Source organism: Muntiacus reevesi, chromosome 8, assembly GCF_963930625.1.
Source record: "Muntiacus reevesi chromosome 8, mMunRee1.1, whole genome shotgun sequence".
Lineage (NCBI taxonomy): Eukaryota > Metazoa > Chordata > Mammalia > Artiodactyla > Cervidae > Muntiacus > Muntiacus reevesi.
Genome location: NC_089256.1, coordinates 50,493,166 through 50,515,774, shown reverse-complemented (window position 1 = coordinate 50,515,774; position 22,609 = coordinate 50,493,166). Strand labels below are relative to the sequence as shown.

General features: G+C 45.8%; 1 protein-coding gene across 2 annotated transcripts in view; it reads left to right on the top strand.

Moving 5' to 3' along the window:
- The window catches only part of BDH1 (3-hydroxybutyrate dehydrogenase 1), a 34,593-nt gene that overhangs the window by 5,227 nt on the left and 6,757 nt on the right, over window positions 1-22,609 (top strand). For both annotated transcript variants that reach the window (XM_065943123.1, XM_065943122.1), the window contains exons 2-5: window positions 1,816-1,942; window positions 7,315-7,387; window positions 8,062-8,172; window positions 18,736-18,877. In XM_065943123.1, the coding sequence (XP_065799195.1) occupies window positions 1,860-1,942; window positions 7,315-7,387; window positions 8,062-8,172; window positions 18,736-18,877 (409 nt within the window). In that variant the 5' untranslated portion in view covers window positions 1,816-1,859. The remainder of the gene's footprint in view (window positions 1-1,815; window positions 1,943-7,314; window positions 7,388-8,061; window positions 8,173-18,735; window positions 18,878-22,609) is intronic.

Genomic DNA, 22,609 nt, shown 5'->3' with positions numbered 1-22,609 from the left:
TAGCCAGCTGCTCAGTACTTGGGAGGCGAGTAGGGGCACCCCCATAAAGAATCTGAGCCCAGCATGGGCCTGTGCCTTCCATGAAGGGCTAATCTGTGGGTGTATGGCAGGGTGGGCTTCAAGCCCACAGCGCACCCCCACTCAGCACAGACTCAGTGAGTGCCTCCTTCGTGTCGGGTTTCTTCCAGGCACGGGGCATTCAGTGGTGACCAAGATGGACCAGGCGCCTGGCCTCACTGAGCTTATGAGCTGGAAGGGAGAGATCAAGTAACGAAACAAGAGAATGTTGGATTGAAGAGTGATCTTAGGGAGAGCAATCCCTGTGTGCTGCATGGGGGGTTGGGGCAGCCTCTCTGAAGTCAGAAGGGTGAGAAGGACCCAGTCATCCAGTGTGAGGAAAGGCAAAGTCCAGGGCCTCGAGGCGAGAAAGAGCCTGGCGTGTGTTCAGGTCAGCGTGGAGGCAGCACAGCGTGTGCAGGGGAGGGAATATCGAATAGGAAGGGAGGCAGAGGCAGACTCCAGAAGGCGTGGGAAGGAGGGAGGTTTCTAGACCAGGGAGTCACACAACCTGACTGGTGTTAGAAAGATCTTTCTGGCTGCAATGTTGAGACTGCTGCGTGGCAAATAAGGGCAGGAGTGGAAGCAAGAGCCTACTGCAGTCTGGAAGGATCACACAAGACAAAAAGCCCCATGTTTTGCTCTTCCAAGGATTAAACAGGTGGGACACCTCCACCTGCCTCCTACAGTGAACACTGTGGGAGTTGGCCAGTCAATGAGCTTATTTCAGACCTAGAACCAGGTGGCTGGTTATCAGATTAGGGTGGCAGCAAGAAGGCAGGGGAGGAGCTGCATCTCAGGCAGAGCCTTGTTACTGATAAGGGCAGTCTAACCCAACACAGGCAGGTGTGCCAAGAGACTAGGACAGTTCACCAGGAAAAGGGCAACAGCTCCCCTGAATGTGACTGCTTGGCTCAATTCCCTCCCCACCTCCTTTTCCTTCCCTTAGGCCAGGAGGGGTCACTAGAGGGGAATTAAGCAGAACATGAGGGTAACTAGTGCACATGCTGATCAACAGTTCATAATGCCCAACTAGTCACTGTGGCTGAGTAGACTAAAGGTGACACCAGTGATACATGGTCTTGTTGCAGCAAGATTGACTTAACCTGGAAAGGGAGTGGTAGGGTGGTGGGAGAGACGCTGTGTGTTTTTTAATTTAATTAGAGCATGTCTCATTTTGTAGCTCTAGTCTCCATGCTGTGATGAGTTTGGGATGAATTCAGTCCCAGAGCTGGACCCTGTGTGTGGTGAGGTGGGGAGAGAGGTGGAGAGCTGAATCAAATGGTATGTGGCCCCGGGCTAGAGAAACTGCCTGTGGGGTCACGTGGACAAATTGAGTTGGATGCTTTGCTAGGTATGGGGAACACAGACTAGAGAATGGGACTCATGGAACTGGACTCGCCGAGGGCTCAGGTCCCCAAGTGCCCCGCTGGTTGCTGCACAGTCTGTTTTGAGGGTCGCTGATCTGGCCCCATCTACGCATGCTACAAATGGGTGATGATTCATCCAGGGTTGCCCCATGAGCTTGTACACAGCCAGAGCCAGAACCCAGGTTCCTAGATGTTTCAGCCATCTGACTCTTTCTATCAGATGAGGCTGTAGCTTGAGAGGAGGGTGGCAGGCAGGGACTGTCTGATGCCATAACTGGACCTGGGTGGAACAGAGTCCAGTTTGACTTTTACAACCTGGAAGGAAAATGGCCATTCCTGCCCAAAGCCCTGAAGGCAACAGGCAATGAGGGTGCTTTTTGTGTTTCAGAAGCCACTAGGAGGAGCCTGACCATTCTGCCTTTTGTGGCCACAATGCTGACAGCCCGCCTCTCCAGACCCCTGTCACAGCTCCCACGGAAAACCCTGAATTTCTCTGATAGAGAAAAGGGAACAAGGTAAGAAAATGAAGGGTGGAGGGAGCCTTGATGGTTACACTTTCTGGGTAAAGCAGAGCTCTTCACACATAATAATGTCTGACTCTCAAAGGTGTCTCTCAGTACCCACCGTCTACCAGCAAAGGACACGCAGTGGTGTCCTTGGAAGACAGACACCTTCCCACAGGGCACACAAAGCATAGAAGAATATCTTTCATCAGATTTTTTAAATTTTAAAATAACTCTATATTTGTACAAAGTTGCAAAAATAGTACAAAAATATTCCGTATTCCCTTTGCCTAACTTCCCCAAATGTTAATGTCTTACAGAACCATAGTGCATTCATAAAAACCAGGAAATTACCACTGATATCATACCATTAACTACAGACTTGATTCAGATTTCATCAGATAGCTCACGAATGCAGCTTTTCCTAGTCTAGGATACAAACCAGGATTCCCATTGCATTTAGTTGTTATGTCCCCTTACTCTTCTCCTATTGAAAGGTTGCTGCTGCAAGACGTGTGTTATGCCGGGATTCATGACCTCCAGAGGAGAGGATTTTGATCCAGGATCAGAGATGAGGTTTGACTACTTGGAGCTTTTTGTGTAGCAAAGTTTTATTAAAGTATAACAGAGATAGGGAAAGCTTCTGACAGACATAAGAAGGGAACAGAAAGAGTGCCCCGCTGCCAGTTTTTAGCAAGGTGTTTTATGTCTGTTAGAAAGCTATTATCAGGTAACAGAGACACTTAAAGGCTGAGGGAGTTTCACCAGGCCCCTCCCTCTGTATGCAGTTGTGAGATAGGATCGAACAAGGTGTGTCATCCCCGGCCTTGAAACAGTTGACATGAATACTGATTTGTTGAGCCATTATCAGTTCAAGGTTTGAGAAAAGAAAAAAAAAAAGGTTAGTCTTAGGCAGAACCAGTTTCGACAACAGAGAAGGGTAAAAAAAGTCTGCCACTTGCAGTTTATTTCCTTCTGCCTCTTGGGGACCTCTGGCCTTCCTACCTGTTACCCACTGACTATCGGAGTCAGTTCCTCAGTCTTTGTCATTCATAACCTTGATACCCTGGAAGAAAATGTCTCTCAATGTGGGTTGTATGCTGTCCTCATGTTAGGATTCACCTAGATACCAGTCCTTTTAAAATCTCACTCGTGAAACCAGTTAACTAAAATGTCACAAGACTTCACTGAATTGTGTGATTTAGAGAAAGCATTGAGTTGGCCAAAAAAAAAAAAATTATTGCAGACTGACTTGTTGCCAGATTTTCTCTAACCTACTTCCCCATATTCAAATATATCCACTCAAAGTTGGGGGTTGTATTACACCAGGTATAATATGAGCTACTGCTCATACCCAGCTGTCAGTGGCAAATTTGGGTTTTTCTGTAACAGCTCACAACAAACTCGAACAAACCTTTTTGCCAACTCAATACAAATTAAACAAGCAACTCTTCTTTGAGAGCTTCTGGAAATTGCCTTTTCCAAGAGGATTTCATGTGCTCTGCTACCTCATTTTCTTCTTTTGCAGCCAGAGTGAGGGAAAAATAATGCGTTTTTCTTTCTTTTATATTTGAGAGGAGTGAAACCAAGTGGCAGGTTAAATTCAGAGTCCCAGCAACTAAAAAATGGATGGTTATTTTCCATGCCAACGTGTGCTCTCTGGTGAAGTAGAAATTTGCCATTGACAGCTGGATATGAGCAGTAGCACCTGGTATAATACACCCATATATATGATATGTATGATACACCTGGTGTAATACAACCCCCAACTTTGAGTGGATATATTTGAATATGGGTAAGTGAGTTAGAGAAAATCTGGTGACAAGCCAGTTTGAAATAAGTTTTTTCTTGCTGTGACTTTTTGTAACTTTCTAAAATATCAAGTAGTGCAAAGGGATGGCAGGGGACAAGCACAGTTCTGCCAGGGACATCTTGTCCTTTTTGTACAGCAAATCCTGGGGTTATGGTAAAGTAGTGATTATTTAGATAAGGTCATTTAACTAGTTTTGGGTGTAGTAACCTTACCATTCTACTCACTTGTGACCAGTGTCCTGACCAGAGGCTGTGTCAGAGAAAGCCAAGTAGGGGCCAGGACTTACATTCTCCCTCCCTAACCGCCCCCAACCCCCACACCCCCGTAATAAGGCGCCCTCCCTGCCTGAGGTGGGGGTGGAGGAGTGTCAGAGGACATCTAGTGGAGAAAGAGAATCAGGACTTCCTCCACCTCTCAGCAGTAACCCATACACCACCGCCCCCCTCATACAATGGGGAGCAGCGATTAGACACTATCTCCTCACAGTCAGGAATGTGTTGGTGGAGACCCAGTGGGGAGCCAGAACTCCCATCCGTATCCAGTGGTAACTCTTTCCAATTTATTTTATGAAGCTGGAATTACTCTGATTCCAAAACCAGACAAAGACCATACAAAACAGAGAACTACAGACCAATACCCCTCATGAATATAGATGCAAAATTCTTAAAATATTAGCCAGTAGAATTAAGCAGTATATTAGAAGAATTATAACCAGGAAAAAGTGGATTTGTTTCAGGGATGCAAAAATGGTTCACACTGAAAATCAATAAATGCAGTCCACCAAATTGAAAGTCAAAGAAGAACAATAATATGAATCTATCAGTGCAGAGAAAACAAAATTTAATACTCATTTATGATTAAGAACTCTCAGAAAGATTGGCATAGAAGGAAACTTCCTGAACTTGATAAACAGCATCTCTAAAAACCCTTGCAGCTAGCATTGTATTAATAGTTTCTGGTGAAAGACTGAATACTTTCCCCCTAAGATGAGCAGCAAGGTAACCAATTCACCATAGTGCAGAAAGGAAGTACAGTAAAGCAAGAAAAGTAAATAAAAGTCATACAGATTGTAAAAGAAGAATTAAAACTGCCCCTAATTTGAAGATTATATGATTGACTACATAGAAAATCCCTAGGAATCCACAAAGCACTCCTAGAACTAATAAGTGAATTCAGCAGGACACAGAATACGTGATAAAACACACAAATCAGTCTTTTTCTATATCCTAGCAATGAGCTTGTGGATATAGAAATGTAAAACAATATGATTCATAGTTGCTCAAAAGAATGAGTTACTTAGATGTAAATATAACAGATTATACACGATTTGTACATTGAAAGCTATATAATGCTAATGAAAGAAATCAAAGATCTAAATAAATGGAGACCCACACTATGTTTAGAAATTGAGAGGCTCAAAAGAGTAAAGACATTGATTTTCCCCAAACTGATACACAAGTTTGGCATAATTTCTATCAAAATTTCAGTCAGAGTTTTATAGATAAAGATGAGATTATTCTAAAACTTATATGAGAAGGCAAAGAAAATAGAATAGTAAAAACCATTTTGAAAAAGAAAAATAAGGTGGGAGCGCGTGGTTCAATGAAACAGAATCCAGAAATAGACCCACACGGATTTGCTCAACTAGAATGTGACAAAGATCAGTTCAAGGAATTTGCACAATCAGTTCAATGGAGGAAGGATAACATTTTCAAAAAATGATACTGGAGCATGGATATGCTCACAGGCAAAGGCTTACCAACTTTGACTTAAGTTTCACATTTTATACAAAAGTTAACTCACAGTGGATCATGGATTTAAATTGTAAAACAAAACTATAAAACTTTTAGAAAAAAGAGCAGAAAATCCTTGGTTTCGGGCATAGGCAAAGAGTTCTGAAACTTGACACCAAACGTTTGGTCCTTAAAAGGAAAAATTAAATAATCAGAATCATCAAAATGAAACACCATTTCTCTACATAAGATCCTGTTAAGAGAATGAAAAGACAAGTTATGAGCTAGGAGAAAATATTTGCATATTACAAATGCAACAAAGGACTAGCATCTACAACATATAATGAACTCTGAAAACTCAATAGTAAAAGAACAATTCAATAAGAATATGCACAAAAGACATAGACGTTTATCGAAAGGGATATACTGATGGCAAATAAGCACATTAAGAGATGTTCAACATCATTAGCCATTAGAGAAATACAAATTAAGACCACAATGGATATCTTTACACAGTTACCAGCATGGTTAAAATGAAAAATAGTGATACTGCTAAATGCTGGTGAGGATATAGAGAAACTGGATCACTTATATGTTACTGCTTGGAATATGGAATGCTGTAGCCATTCTGGAAAACAGTTTGAAAGTCTGTTAAAAAACTAAACATGCAACTACCATATGATCCAGCAATTGCTCTCCTTGGCATTTACCCAAGAGAAAAACAAATTCACACAAAAGCCTATACAGGAATGTTCCTAGAAACTTTATTTGTAATAGTCCTAAAAACTGGAAGCAACCTGGATGACCTTGGTCCGTGGAATACAATTTAGCAATAAAAAGGAACAAATTATTGAAATGTGACAATCTGATGAATCTCTAGAGAATTATGTTCTGTGAAAATAACCAACCCCAGAATGTTAATGCTGTATGATTCCATTCTTGAAATGACAGAATTACAGAGGTGGAGAACAGATGAACAGATCAGTAGTTAGAGGATATTGGAATGTGTGGCTATAAAAGAATAATGCAAGGGATCCTTGTGATGGAACTCTTCTGTATTTTCACTGCATGTGTCAATGTCCTGGCGATGATACTGTACTAGAGATGTGCAAAATGCACCAGTAGGGGTAATTGGGTAAAGGGTACAGGACATCTCTCTATTATTTCTTAACTTTATGTGAATCTAAAATTATTTCAAAATAAAAAACTATCAGGAAGCCACATAAAACCTAAGGATTAAGACCCTGAATTTGTACAAGGCTTTATTAACAAAGGTCTATTGCTGGAAGGCTGTTCCTACACAGTGACAAAAATGTCCACTATGACTGCTAGCCCACTTTCTCCCAGACTAATAACCCTGGAGGAAACAGGCCACCCTCCTCAGTGGCACCAGCAGGTAGTCCTCAGGGGGTTGGGGCGGGAATAGTGGAGTGCTCACTGATGCCTGAGGGTCTGCTGAGTTGCTTCTGCTCTAGAACAAGGGCTTCCCTCATAGCTCAGTTGGGTAAAGAATCCACCTGCAGTGCAGGAGACCCCGGTTTGATTCCTGGGTTGGGAAGATCCCCTGGAGAAGACCCACTCCAGTATTCTTCAGTTTCCCTTGTGGCTCAGCTGGTAAAGAATCCGCCTGCAATGCAGGAGACCTGAGTTCAATCCCTGGGTTGGGAAGATTCCCTGGAGAAGGGAAAGGCTACCCACTCCAGTATTCTGGCCTAGAGAATTCCATGGATTATACAGTCCGTGGGGTCGTAAAGAGTCGGACATGACTGAGCGACTTTCACTTTCAGAACAAGGTGTGTGACGGCAGCCTCTGGTCATGACTTTCTTTCCTCTTTCAGAGGCTCGCTGCTGTTTTACCCTGCCCCCTTCGTCCCTGTTGGCCATCGGACTTACGCTGCTTCAGTGAACCCGGTAAGTGGCAGCCTGGCTACCTGGGAACCAGCCAGGTGGTCAGAGGCCTCCTGGGCTCTCAGGCTCTAAGCCACCCTCAGAGCACGGGCTTCCGTGCTTCCAGGGCACTCAGAGCCATCTGTCACTTGCTGAACAACTCCCAACCCCATCAAATGAAGTTGGGGTTAAGAGTTTAGACTCCAAAATCTCTCAGACCCAGTTTCAGTTCCGGCTTTATCACTAGTGATGTTGGGTATTTTAGAATGTCTGTTTCCTCACTTGAAACACGATGTAATAATCACATTTAGTGTATGGAGATATTGTCAGATTTAACATAATACATGCACAGTGCCTTGCATGATAAGTACTCAGTACTTGATGAGGAAGATGTCAGAGATGACGGTGATGGTGATGATGGTGAATGTAGATGGGGAAACTGAGGCCCAGAAGGGAGATGACTTTCTCAAGCAACAACACTAGTTGGTAGCAGAGTCTGGGTTAGAACCTGTCTCTTGATTCTGAGTCCAAGCATTTCTACTACACCATGGTGCTTCTCCAAACAGAAAAAACAGGTGGGGAGGACGAGGCCTGGCCCACTCAGGAAGCCCTAATTAATTGTTGCTGCCCAGAGGAGGCCTGGTCATTCAGCCCCCAGATCCTGGATTCCTCACGTGGAGTCTGACCTTTTGAAACAGGTTGGCAGCAAAGCTGTCTTGATCACGGGCTGTGACTCGGGATTCGGGTTCTCCTTGGCCAAGCATCTGCATTCAGAAGGCTTCCTTGTGTTTGCTGGCTGCTTGATGAAGGTAAGAGATGAGTCATTTTCATCATCATTGTTATTTTTTGTAGAGTTTTAAAATTGCAGTCAAATACACATAGCATAAAATGTACGATCTTAACCATTTTTAAATGTATAGTTCAGTGGTATTAAATATATTCACATTATCATGCAGTCATCACCTCCATCATCCTCATAACACTTTTCATCTTGTGAAACTGAAAGTCTACACCTAATATAAACTTTAACTGCCATTTTCCCCTCCCCTCCAGCTCCTGGCAATCATTATTATAGTTTCAGTCTTTATGGATTTGACTATTCTAAGTACCTCATATAAGTGGACTCATGCAATATTTGCCTTTTTGTGACTGGCTTATGTCACCTGGCATAATGTCCTCAAAGTTCATCCATGCTGTAGCATATTACAGAATTTCCTTTTTAAGGCTGGGTAATATTCCATTGTTTGTATATATCATATTTTGATTATCTGTTCATCTGTTGATGGACACTTGGGTTTCTTCCACGTTATTGTAAGTAATGCTGCCGTGAACATGGGTGTACAGATATCTCAAGGTCCTGCTTTCAATTCTTTGGGGGTGTATACCCACAAGTAGAATTACTAGATCATATGATGAATTTATTCTAAGTTGCCCAAGGAACTGCCATGCTGTTTTCCACAGTGATTGTACTATTTTACATTCCTACCAATAGTGCACAAGCGTTCTAATTTCTCTCCATCCTTACTAATACTTGTCTTCTGTTTGTTTGTTTTTCTGATAATATTCATCCTAAAGGGTGTGAGGTGATACCTCATCATAGTTTTGATTTGCATTTCCCCTCACAATTTTTGATGTTGAGCATCTTTTGATGTGCTTATCTTCTTTGGAGAAATGTCTATTGAAGTCCTTTTTTAATGAATGTTTTTGTTGTTGTTGTCTTAGGAGTTCTCTATATATTCTGGATATTAAGTTCTTATCAGATACGTGATTTGTAAATATTTTCTGCCACTCTATGGGTTGCCTTTTTATTCTGTGGATATTGTCTTTTGATATACAAAATTTTAAAATTTTTATGAAGTCCAATTTACCTATTTTTAATTTTGTTACCTGCACATTTGGTGTCATATCCAAGAAATCATTGCCAAATTCAGTGTCATGAAATTTTGCCCTATGTTTTCTTCTAAGACTTTTATTGTTTGGGGTCTTACATACATGTAGGTTTTTGATCCATTTTGAATTAATTTTTGTGTATGGTATTAGGTAAGGGTCCAATTTCTTTCTTTTACATGTGGATATCTGGTTTTCCCAGCACCATTTGTTGAAAAGACTGTCCTTTCCCCTTTAAGTGGTCAAGGCACTCTTGTTAAAAATCATTTGACCATATGTATTAGGGTTCATTTATGGGCTCTCTATTTTATTCCATTGATCCATATGTCTGTCTTTATGCCAATACTAGGCTATTTTGTAGCTTTGTAGTAAGTTTCAAAATCAGTGAGTCCTCCAGTTGTGTTCACTTTTTTGAGATTGTTTTGGCTATTTGGAAGATCTTGAGATTCCCTGTGAATGCTAAGATGGGTTTTTCTATTTCTGTAAAAAACAAAATCATTAAGATTTTGACAGGTATTCAATTAGATCTTAGATTGCTTTGAGTAGTATTGACATTTTAACAATATTAAGTCATCTGATTCATGAACCCAGAATGTGTTTCCACTTATTTCTATTATCTTTCATTTCATTCATAAATGTTTTGTAGTTTTCATAGTGCAAGTCTTTCGCCTTCTTGGTTAATTTAATTCCTAAGTATTTTATTCTTTTTTGATGCTATTGTCAATAGAGTTGTTTTTGTAATTTCCTTTTTAGGTCGTCCATTGTTTATGTATAGAAATGCACCTGATTTTTGTGTGTTGACTTTTGTCCTGCTACTTTATTGAATTCATTTGAGTTCCAACAGGGTTATATTTTTGTGGAATCTTTAGGGTTTTCTACGTGTAAGATCATATCATCTGCAAGCAGATAGTTTTATTTCTTCCTTTCCAGTTTGGAATCTTTCATTTCTTTTTCTTGCCTAATTGCTACAACTTCCAGTAATGTAGAATAATATTTAGTAATATTGAATAGAGGTGGTTAGATTGGCCAAAATCAACTGCCGTTTACCATCCACGCATTCTCCTGGAAGTTGCAAGCCTTAACATATTCTAGATTCTAACAGACAAGTTACATCAGACAGATTCTGCAAGTGCACTGTCTAAGTGAAGAGACAGATTCCTGGCGCTTCCTACTCTGCCATCTTCCCAGAATCTTACTTCAAGCTGTGTATTTAATATCAGTACTGCCCAGAACCTGGGCCAGTGTTGTGGTCAGTTTTAATTGCTTTGCCAACAACTGGCTCGTTTGTTGCTTAAAACAGCTGATATCTTTTCCATTCTCTTCACTGTCCCTTATTCTTCATAGCTTCATTCATTCATTCATTTGTCAAATGCTAATGATATGCCTGATACTTTGTTAGATGCTGAAGAAGAGTAAGACCGGATCCCTGTCCCCAAGGAGCATTGTCCAGTGATGAGACAGTCATGCACAGACACAGCTGGAAGAATCAGAGTGGAGAGTATTCTCAGTGCTGTGCAAAGAATGCTTAATGAGAATACATAGAAGGAAGGGGGGCTTCCCAGGTGGTGCTAGTGGTTAAGAACCTGCCTGCCCATGTAGGAGACGGAGGAGACACAAGGAGAGGATTAATTCTGGCATGACAGAAGGGGTGACAGGAGGACATGAAAGGAAGCATTGGGACATGAAGTTGCAAAAGTAATTAGGAGACAGTTGTGCAACCATTACTACCATCCATTTTTAGAACATTTCCAACTTTCAAAAATTTCCATCTTGATTATCTGCACACCTATCCACTTCTCTCTCTAGTCTTAGGTAGCCACTGATTTCTGTCTCTTTAAATTTGCCCTTCTGGACTATTCAAATAAATAGAATCATACAATAAATAGTCTTTTGTGCCAGGTTTATTTTACTTAGCATACTGTGTTTGAGATTCATCCAGTTGTAGACTGTATCAGTAGTTCATTTCTTTTTACTACTGATTAGTATTTTAGTGTATGAATATGCTACATTAAGGGCTTCCTGATGGCTCAGCAGATAAAGAATCTGCCTGCAATGCAGGAGACACAGGAGACACAGGTTCAATCCCTGGGTTGGGAAGATCTATGGCAACTCATTCTGGTATTCTTGCCTGGAAAACCCAATGGACAGAGAAGCCTGGCAGGCTACAGTCCAAAGGGTCGCAAAGAGTCAGACACAACTAAACATGCAGACATGGCATATGCTATATTAAAAATTTTACAAATTGATAAATATTTGGATAAAAGTGCTTGGACTTTTGGCCTTTATGAATAATGTTGCTATGAATGTTCACATACATATCTCCATGTAGATGTATTTTTACCTGGTTCCTTTTGGTGGAATTTGGACAGCAACATCTGGTATTAGATGCGCTCATTGCTAATGGGGCATTGCTTCTCCTTGATCGTCTCAGCGACCAAAGCTGAAATGTGTATATAATCATACACACATTTATATATTCATATACTGTATCTATCTCCTACATACATTTCCTATAAATATTACACACATACCACACAATTTGTAAGGTTGTCCTGACTTACTCCAATTCATCACAGTAGCATTCTTCCTGCTTCCCTCATTCCATATTTCTTTCTTCTTTTCTTGTAGTTAGAATGCTGACTCCCAACTATGTGGATATATATTAACTAATTTAGTCAATCCTACAATACATACACAAATGCTTCAGAATTGCTACATTCATATACTACAAACAGCAAACCTACTAAGTTATTGTGTCTATTTGTATCCTGTGAGAAGCAGGTGCCAAAATAGGATTAGATGTGTTAAGAAATTGATTTAGGAAATGCCTGTGATGGCTAGAGGGAACGGAGCAGGAAGAGTCAGGGAAGTCCTTTAGACTGCAGTGCAGGTCTTTGAAAAGAAATTGGAAGGAAGAGGATTAGGTAGGCAGAGCTCAGACTGCAGAATAGTCTGAGAGTCTCAGCTGGGATGATGGGGAGTCCCCAGGCAAAGGTTATTTGTTCGAGGAGACCTGCCTCAAGCAGGAATGGCCCAGTAGCTTCCTGTCATGCTTGGTCATTGGCGGAGAGCAGTCTAGGCACACGTGGCCGTGGCCATGGCATTCCTGCCAACGTAGATCTGAAGGTGCAGCAGCATGAGACCTTCTCCTAGCTGCTCCCCCAGCAGGTTATCCTGAAGGGAAGTCTGCGCTCGTCACCACAGTGTAGCCTAAGATTTCTTTAAGTATTTTTTAATCTGTTGATCAAAGGTATACAAACTACTATGTTTAAAAGTTACTTGGATTAATTAATATTATTATTAAATTGGATTAGGAAATGGCAATCCACTCCAGTGTTCTTGCCTGGAAAATCTCACAAAGGAGACTGCCGGACTGCAGTTCATAGGGTCACAAAGAGTCAGACACGACTGAGAAACTGAGCATATATACATACATTATTATATTATTTATTTGAAAAATAGTTTGATTCATCTATTTGTATTTTGGTCCTCCCTATTCTTCTTGATTTATTTAGTTTTAGAAGATGCAGACATTAACAAGGATCTAAAGCTAAAATTATATAAAAAGGTAAACTCAAAGTAATGTTACTCCACCTCCTATTTTTTCTACTCTATTCTTTCATTTCCACCTTCACAAATGTTTGCATACTGTATGCACTCTTTTTTAGCTAAAAAACTTATTGATATATCTTGGAAACCATCCTATGTGAGTTCACAGAGATCTTTTTCACTTTTTTTAAACAGCACCACAATACTCCATTGTGTGGGTAGACCACAGTTTACTGCAATGGTTTCCTATATATTTACTAACATATAGGTTGTTTTCCAATATTTTGCAATTATAAATAATGCCATAATGAAGAGCTTTGTGAATAGGTATTTTTTTCACATATTGTTGGAAGTTTATCTTTAGGGTAAATTCCTAGGAGTAAGGTGACTCTTCAGTCAAACGGTTAATGAAGTATGTCATCATTTTAAAAGATATCCCCCAATTTCCTATCATAGGGGTTGTATAATTTTACATTCCCACCAGTAATGTATGAAAATACCTGTTTCTACATACTTTATGCTTTAAACTTCTGATTTTTGCCAATCTGATAGATGAGAAATGTATCTCAGTATAGTTGTAATTTGTATTTCTTTTACAATGAGTGCTTCTCTTACTGGTCTTTAAAGTCATGAGCCAGAAGTTGCATTTATGGCACCTGTACTCTCTCTCTCTTGGCCAGAGCTTAGTCACATAGCCTGCTGGGGAGGCTGGTAAATGTAGTCGTTATTCTGAAACAATATATACCCTGCTTTAAGTCAGGGGTTTTACTGCTATAGAAGAAAGGAAGAATGGGTATTAAGGACAACTCACTGTCCTCTGTTCAGGGGATGAAATATTTTTCTTCATTTTGAAGGCAGTAGGAACCCTGGGAAGGAGTTTTTTTCACTAGGTTTAATATCTATAAAACAATATCCATGCAATGTAAAAATTTCAATAACTTAGCAAGCACAGATAATAATTTGCATTGTCATGGTTTGAACATATTTCCAGATCAGAGAAGAGTTTGTCCTTTCAACATTTATTTCTTTTGAATTTTGAAAGTAGTACTTATTCATAATAGATTCAAACTATAGAAGTGTGCGATATAAAAAAGTGAAGTCTTCATTTCGGTGTCTTGCCTCACCCATGTGCACCTGGGTGTGCGTGCTCAGTCATGTCCAACTGTGCAGCCCCATGGTAACTGCAATCCATTTGTGCCCTTTATTTTTCACTTCTGTTATTACAGACAAAGCCACAGTGAATAGTCTTGTACCTGTCTTTGCAGGCTTTCATTAGTAATTGTTAAAAAAAAAATTTCTAGATGTGAAAGTGCTAGGTGGAAAGATTTTAGAATTTATTCAAATCTGCCAGATTGCTCCCCATGAAAGCTATACCAGTGCTACTCCCTCTAATGGTGAAGGAAGGGCTCGGAATGCCTCTGATAGGGCTTTTATCAGGGAATGCCCGCAGCCTCTCTCTTGCCACATCCATTGGTTACTTCTCAGGCCATTATCATACCCAACCCATCAGCAGCTTTGACTGAACAAACCACTCTTGCTTATAACGCTTTGCTTCTTGATTTCACGGACAGCCGACTCTCTAGGTTTTTCTTCATCTCCTTTGCTGCTTCTCCTGTGGCTCGTTTTGTAACATTACAGTGCCCCACGTTTGCTCCTCTTGTCTCCATGTTCTAATATATGTGATAGGTGCTCATGCCAAGGGTCCTCACCTTCTGCCTTGAGGTGCTAGGCCACCTAACAGTAAAATGCTGAGAAACCATGAAACCTTTCTGCTGGGATTAGCCCATGACCTCCCTGCCTCAATGTTGTAATAAATTGAGATAAAAGAGGTTGGAAATTTAGAGAGGGTAGTTAGAGTGTTGGTATATTTTCCCTCTGGTCTCAAGTAAAACGAGGTGGGCTTCAGGGAGCTTACTGGAGAGCTTACCTTTTGTGCCTTGGTGATTAGAGGTCACAAAATGGTGTGTTAATGTTTAGCAAAACACGTCTAAAAGCCCCCAGATGAGGCCAGAGTGGCTTATCTGGAAGCAGAGCAAGCATAGCCCCAATGAGAGAGGGTTGTTCTTCCACCCAACCAGGACACTGCTGCCTGGATGTGGACAGTGGGAGAGCAGCCTGGAGACACCTTAAGGGTATGAGAAGCAGTGAGACTCCTGAGAGGCTGTGTGTGATCCCAGACAAAGCGATGTCCCACTGAAACCTGGGCTGAGGGAGGAGACCCTTCTGTAGAGGAGGGAGCGGTCCAGTGGAGGGATCTCTGTGGAAATCACAAAAGTGTCCCAAAAAGGGAGGGCCAGCTCTGGTGTGTCTGCTGTCCCAGGGCACCAGGAGCAGATGACGATGGCACCCCTACCCCCTAGAAGACTCAGGTCTTGCCCTTTCATTGGCCAGTCCCTGCATCCAAGTCTGAAAGGGTCAGAGATTAAGGAACAGGAGTCAAGGACGAGCTCGACAATAGTGAGACATTCAGCTTCCAGCCCTGCTAGTTGGCACCCCACTCCCACACCCCTGTCCTGCCAGGCCCGGGTCAAGGCAGGCTCTAAGCTGGATATAAGTTTGAGGGTTTGGGCATTCAAGCCAGGCTGTACTGGAGTTAGTGGATCAGTAGACTGAACCAGACTCAGCCAAAACAAAAAAGTTAATCTGGGAATGAATGCAAAAGTTACCAGACAAGTCTGGTAAAAAGTTACAAGTCTGCCTGAATTTCATCCATCGCTGGAAAAATAGCTTACAGATGAAGTTTAAAGGGATAACGAAAGAAATGGGTTTATCAAGAAACTGGTTGCAAAGGCACCAACACTGAAGGACCAAATGCTTGTCCCTAATCTGCAAGACAGATGTGGACACACACGGAAACCCTGGAGCGAGGAGGTGGAATGACCCGGACAGTGCAGCCTGGGCCCTGGGACAGAAGGATCCAGAAGGACAGACTGCCAAGGGCTGCGGGCTGTGGGCTGAGGGGGTTGGGAAAAGGCTCCTTTGAACAGCTGGAGGCCAACCGACAGTCAGGGAAGCAGGACGTGGAGGCTGCTCAGAGGCCGAGGAGGACATGGCGGGTGGCGGGTGGGGGGGTGCTTCAGGAGAAGGTGGGAGGGTGTGGATTCTCTCCTGGGGGCCTGAATGCTAAGCTGGAAGCTGTGGTTTTCTCTGTGAGAAGGCTCTTAGCTGTCAAGCAGCCAAACTATGTTCCTGTGGGCACCCTAACCCAGAGTGGGGTGGGGTTCCCCCCAGGGACTGCAGGGGCGTCGGCGTGATGCTGGCGAGAGGCACAGGAGAGGTCCGGTGTGGGGTTTGGGAGTTGTTTGTTGCCAGATGGCGGCAGGATTAACAGAGGTCAGAGGAGGAAGGGCACTTGGTGCCTGGTCACCTCAGCTGGAATCGTTCTATTGGAGCAGACATCAGCAGCCCTCGGAGACTTGGGCCACGCAGACTCTATCCTGAGGGGCTTTTGAGGAACCCCGCTACAAGGACTGAATTAAAACAAAACAGGTGTTTTCCTGAGGCCCGTCTGTGGGAAAGAGAGGTGCCTGTGGGCAGCCCCTCCAGCCTGTGGACTTGAAGATGACGTCTGGGCAGTTCTTCTCTGGTGGACCCCGGGGGGATGGCAGTAGGCGCTCAGGCCTGTCTGCTCCCCTGAAGCTGGAGCACCATGTCGATTGGGAAGACCGGCACATCCAGGGATCCTCAGGGCCAAGTCTTGGGCAAACCAAGCCTCACCCTTGCTGCTCTGTGCACAGGTGACTGATGTATCTGGTGTTCCTGGTGCCAGGCAGGGCAGAGGCTCAGGGAGCCATGCCTCTGAGTCTTCCAGGGCCTCTGGGGAGGCTCCCTGGAGAAGTTGACAGTGTAGGGGTGGAAGAGATATTAGAGGGGGGTCAGCCTGATGTCTTGCCTGATGCCTGAGTTTTCTCTGTACCATGTTCTCCATCCCATCCAGACAGACCCCACATCCACCCTCATTGTCTGAACACCTCCAGGGTAGCCCATGCCATCTCCAGACAGTGAGAGTCACTCCTCGTTTTGAGCTGAATTTGACTTCCCTGCCCTAATTCTGTTTTCCGGGCTGCACAGGACAAGTAGGCCCCCTCACCATCCCGTTCTCCCAAGTCCTCTGCAGAGAGATTATCCTCTCCAGTCTTCTCCAGCACCGGTGGTCCAATGTGATAGAGAGCCTCCCCCATTCTCCCCTAGCTCTCTCTGACATTGCATGATGTGGGTTCTTCAGGCCTGGGGCTAGGGGCCTCCTGGTTCAAACCACTGATGACACTCAGCCCATCTTGCAGAGAACTTTCCACCACAGCCATCCTCATGCTCCCTGCGCTGGCCTGGCCGGGGGTGTTCGTTCCAGCACCAGATGTAGCGCAGACCAGCCCTTGGCCGAGTGACTTCTCTCAGTGGTCCATGCAACAGTGAGGCCTCTCTCCGTCCCTTCGTCTTCGGGCAGCTACTCCTGTCCTCTCCTCAGATGCATCACTGTTCCATGGACCACTGAGAAAAGTCCCTGCCAGTCAAATTATGACTGATAGTGTCTCATTTCACACTGATTGTAGCTCATCCCTGTGGTGAAAAGTGTGTGTCATAGAATATAGGCGATATGGTAATACACCCTGCTCTGGATGGGAGGACTAATGAGATAATACATGTCAAACAGCACAGTCTGAAGCACAGTAAACAATAAATGATGTCTGCTTCATTCAGATCCTGCATCTGCTCACCGCTGCCCCCAAGCAGGCCCTTGCCTGACTCTCCAGCCTCGCATCCCACATTCCTCTCTCTCTGCTCTGCCTTCAGTGGCTTGTGGTAGGACCAGAGTTATCCTCTTCAGGAAGTGCCTGGTCCCGGGTCTCCCTCTGGTTCATGTCCTCGGCTGGCACTGCTCTTGGAGGACCTTCCCTGCCCGCCCCACTTTCTGTGCAGCCTCCTGCCTCCCACAGGCTTTCCTGCAGCATAGTTGCCCAGTCTTGTCTGCTCCCATATCGGCCTCCTTCCTTAAAACGTGACTCTCTGAGAACAGAGGCTGTTATTTATTTTCACGTCTGTGTTATTAGCACAGTGCTTGAACATGATAGAGGCCCAAGACATGAGTGCCGAGTGAGTGACACTTTTCTCTTGTTTAATAATACTTGAATTTGCATAGTGCTTTGACATTTAGCAAGGTTTTTTTTTTTTTTTTAAGCGATTTCCTCATGCCATTAACCTGAGCAGGTCCGTGCAGGTGGCAATGCCCTTGGAAATAGCGGTGTCTGGAAAAACTGGGCCCCTCTTAAGGGATGCACCTGAGTGCACAGAGCCTGGTTCATGACCCAGCTGCAGTTACAGTCTGGCTCTGGTCCCTGGTCAAACTGCTGTGACTGGCTCTTGGCTTAGAACAGAGGTGACCGACTGGCGGCCTGCTGGTCACATGCAGCTGTGGGTATGCTTTGGCATGCAGTGGTTTTTTTTTTTTTTAAGGATAATTTTTCTAACACTTGAAACATCAGGAGATCCTAGTTATTAGCTTAAAAATCTAAGCGTCTGGCTGCCCTGGGATTGCATACTCACATGGACAACAGCTGGCGGGGTGAGAGGGCATGTGCTCTGTCCCTGAGCCCCACCCTCCCCACTGTCTGATCCCCACATGCTTGGCCCCGGTCCGTACTGGGTTTGTGACCTCTGCTGGGAGACAGCGTCCTGCCAGGGGGCTTTGGGGGCTTGTGTCTGAGGTGCTTAGTTTGGTATTTGATGTGCCATCATGCTCAGGGGTTGACTAGAACCATTTACTGGTGGAGCAGGTCTGGGTGGGTCCCCAAAGACCACCGCCTGCGGCTGTTAGTAAGCCGTGCACAAACCCCAGGCTTTGGCTGGGACTGGGGGCAGTTCCCTGCCTTGGTCCTGGTCCTCATCCCACAGGCTGGGTGGGAAGGAGGCGGGTGCAGCAGCTCCTCTCTTCTCCCCAGGACAAAGGGAGTGATGGGGTCAAAGAGCTGGACAGCATGAAGAGTGATCGCTTAAGAACTGTCCAGCTCAACGTCTGCAAAAGCGAAGAGGTGGATAAAGCAGCGGAGGTCATTCGCTCGAGCCTGGAGGACCCTGAGAAAGGTAAGGGCGCCTTGGGGCAGTGGGGGTGGCACCTGGGCTGGCCGTTCTGAGGGGACCCTCCCCAAACACCCCCTTCCATATGCTAACATCCTGCCAAAAGACAGCTTTCTCTCTTGTTTGGGCTCTTCTTCCTGCTGCACAGTGGAGGAAATAGGTTAACTTTCACACTGCACTGAGGCCATACAGACCAACCCAGCCAATCCTCACGGAGTGCAAGCTCTGGGTGCTGGGCTGATGCCGGGGATGCAAAGATGTACAGCCCCTGACCCCAGGGACTTCACAGTTCACTGGGGAGTTGACCCAGATAATCGCCATATCGCCTCTCGGAGTGCAACACGGGACAGAGGGGACATAGCCTGGTCTTGGGGTGGGCTGGGGGCGGGTCAGCCAGGGCAGGTTGGCAGAGCGCAGGATGGGCATTCCAAGTGGGAGGGGGAGCGTGAACAGTGGTGGGGAGCACACAGGCTGTGCTGAGGGGCAGCCAGTCAGGGTCAGGCTGGTGGCTGTGTTGGCAGCACATGAGGTCAGGCAGGGAGGTCGTGCAGGGCTTGGGGCCCACGTGAAGGGGCGCGGCTGTTCCCTTGAGGGCGAGGGGAGCCACTGAAGGGGCTTTGCTGTGAGGAATGACCTGCTCAGACTGGTAGTCTGGGGACGCTGGTGGCAGCGTGGAGGGGGGCTTAGAGGGAAAGCATGAGTGTGAGCCTCCTGAACTCTAGGGCGCTGGGTGTTGGCAAAAAGGAGGCACCAGATTCGAGGAGTATTGCGGAGACAGGGCTGGCCGGACTGTGTGTGGGGGTGAGGGAGAGGCGAGAGGTCTGTATCCTGGACACCTGCTGCCCCGCCCTGGAGGACAGCCGAGGGATGGGAGATGCTGAAATGCCTGTGAACACACCCCCTTCCCCGGAAGTCTGTGGGCTGGAAATCAGGTGTGCATGGTTGGAAGTGAGACTAGGAGTGGAGGAGATGCGAGGAGGGACTCCTGGGGAACAGAAGCAATTTGGGGCCAGAGAAGAGAAAGACAACTGTCAGAGAGGTTTGGTACAGTGCCCCAGAAGCTAAGGGAACAGAAAGTTGGGGGCCCATCGCCAACAGGGTCACGTGCTGCAGAAAATTCCGTAACGTAAGAACTCGAGTGCCCTCCCGGCCCGGCCCACGGAGGACCTTGGTGGGAGGGGCTCTGCGTGTAGCAGAGGGGAGGGGCACACAGCAGGGTGGTGCTGCATTCTGGTTGCGTCGCTTCTTCCAGGGCATTTACCTTCGAGCTTCCTGTCAGCCCCGGCGGAAAGGGGGTGCCTTATTCAGCACTCTGCCATCCTGCAGAGGGGGGTGGGGCGGCTCTCCTGAGCCGTTACTTCAGTCGGTGGTAGGGAGCAGGCAAGTGGATGGGTGACCCAGGCCCATGCTGGCCACTCTGCTGAGCATTTATCAGTGAAGTGGAGAGGCTGTCATCCCCCCAGCAGTGACCCCAGGGGCTCCCATGCTGTGCGGCTGTCAGAGAAGCTGTCACTGATGCATCACCTTGTCAGCCCGGGGCCACCCCCACCCCCAAAGCAGGCCATTCCCAGGCCCCTCTGCTCTCCGAGGAGAGGCCCTTGAGTTCCTGAACTCACTGAACATCTGTTTAGTAATGAACAGGCCGAGCCAGGACTCCTGCCCCATTAAGCGAAGGCAGGATGGGTCCCACTGGGATGATTACCAGCTTGGAAGGTACAGCCTGCCTCACCCCCTCCCTGCTGGTAAAACCCTCCTCCTGCCCGCCTTCCCTGGGCCGCCTTCATAAACGGTTAGGCTGGAAAACAGCTGCAGTCAGCACCATAAACCGACTTCATCACAGCCTGTGGGTTTGTGGTGATTAAGTGGCCATGGAAAGGAAGGGTCAGGGCAGAACTGAGCCCAGAACAGGGCTGCACTGGGGTTGGGGGCTGCTCAGGACCCTGGTCCTTGTGCTCAGCCACCACGGCGGAATCAACTCTATCCCAATACTAGTCTGCCCAGTTAACCTAACTGGGCAAGTCAGGGAGGACCGCGGGCTCCCCGCTGCCCTTGGATTGGGCTCAAATCCCAGCACCAACCCTGGTGAAGAAACCTTTCCCTGTTTCTTTTTGCCACATGACACATTCCTGCAAGGGTTGTTCAACCACTCACCATCACCTTAATTAACCAGTACTGCATTCTTTGAAAAAAAAAAAGATTTGAAGATTTTTTAGATCTGAAAAAGAAAATAAATCTGTCATATATGTGGCTGCCCAGGTCTCTCCCCTTTTCCCTTCCTTCTGCTTTCCCTTCCTTCTGCGTGTTCCCCCCGCCCCCACCAACCCCTCATGGACATCTTTTACTGGGCTGTTGTTCTTTATTATTTAGTCACTGAGTTGTGTCAGACTTTTTTGCGACCCCCCTGGGCTACACCCCAAACTCTAGCCCACCAGGTTCCTCTGTCCCGGGGATTTCCCAAGCAAGAATGCTGGAGTGGGTTGCCATTTCTTTCTCCAGGGGATCTTTCTGACCCAGGGCTTAAATCCTCGTCTTCTGCATTGACAGGCAGATTCTTTACCACAGAGCCACCAGGGAAGCCCCGTTTTTCTGGGTTAAACCGTGCAAATTCCTCCCCTCCTTCTCAGGCAATACTGTCTTTGACCACCAGGTGGCGCCCTCCCTGATCTTGCAGACCAGATGCCTTCCCTAAGCCTGTGGCTACTTTTGACTCATTTCACCCATCTACCTCGACTTCCCAGGTGGTGCTAGTGGTAAAGAACCCGGAGACATAAAAGACACGGGTTCGATCCCTGGGTTGGGAAGATTCCCTGGAAAAGGAAATGGCAACCCACTCCAGTATTCTCGCCTAGAGAATCCCATGGACAGGGGAGCCTGGCGGGCTACAGTCCATGGGTCACAAGGAGTCAGACATGACTGAAATGACTTAGCACACACTTGCACACTCATCCACCTCGACAGGAACCTTCCAGGAGACAGTCCATTCTTCCCACCCCCCACCCCCCCCCACAATTCCCCCAGTGTGGAAGGCACATTTTGATGGCGAGTCATCACATTTTGATGGCGAGTTTGATGCCCTTCACCCTGGCTCTGTGGAATAGTTGCTGCCAAAGCCAGGAGAGCCAGCGGTGGTGGTAAGATGAAGGGGATTGTCAGATTAGAGCTGGTGAGCCTTCTGCAACCAGCCCCTTTGCCTCCCCCGCAGGGACCTGAGGGACTGGCCGTCCAGAGCCTGTGACCAGCCCCTCCTCCACCACCACCATAGGGAAAGGCCGAGCAAGTGGACCAACCCGCAGGCTGTGGGCACAGCCTGATCTTGAAACCACCACTTACCTTGCATTCAGTAAACATTTACTGAGTGCCTACTGTATGTTTGGCAGTGTGCTGAGCACCTGAAAGGGTATGAGCTGGCAGAGGAAGTTTGTAGTTGGGCAAGATGGAAGTCAATGGCTTCATGACGAGACCTATGAGGATCAGTTATAACACTGGGGACATTATGCCATGGACAGGGAGGTCCCTACATCTGGGGTGTACTCAGTCTGGGAGTGAGAAGGCTGCAGTTGCTCTGGGCTTAGCCTCTTACTAGTGGTGTGAGCTTGGGCTTGTACCTTCAGCAATGTGGGCCTCAGGGTGCCCATCTGTGAGGCTCACACCTCGATCCAACCACAACAGGAGCAAATCAACAGAAGCTGCTTTCAGGCTGAGGGTCAGGGCAGCTGAGCAGAGTTAGGACACAGTGGA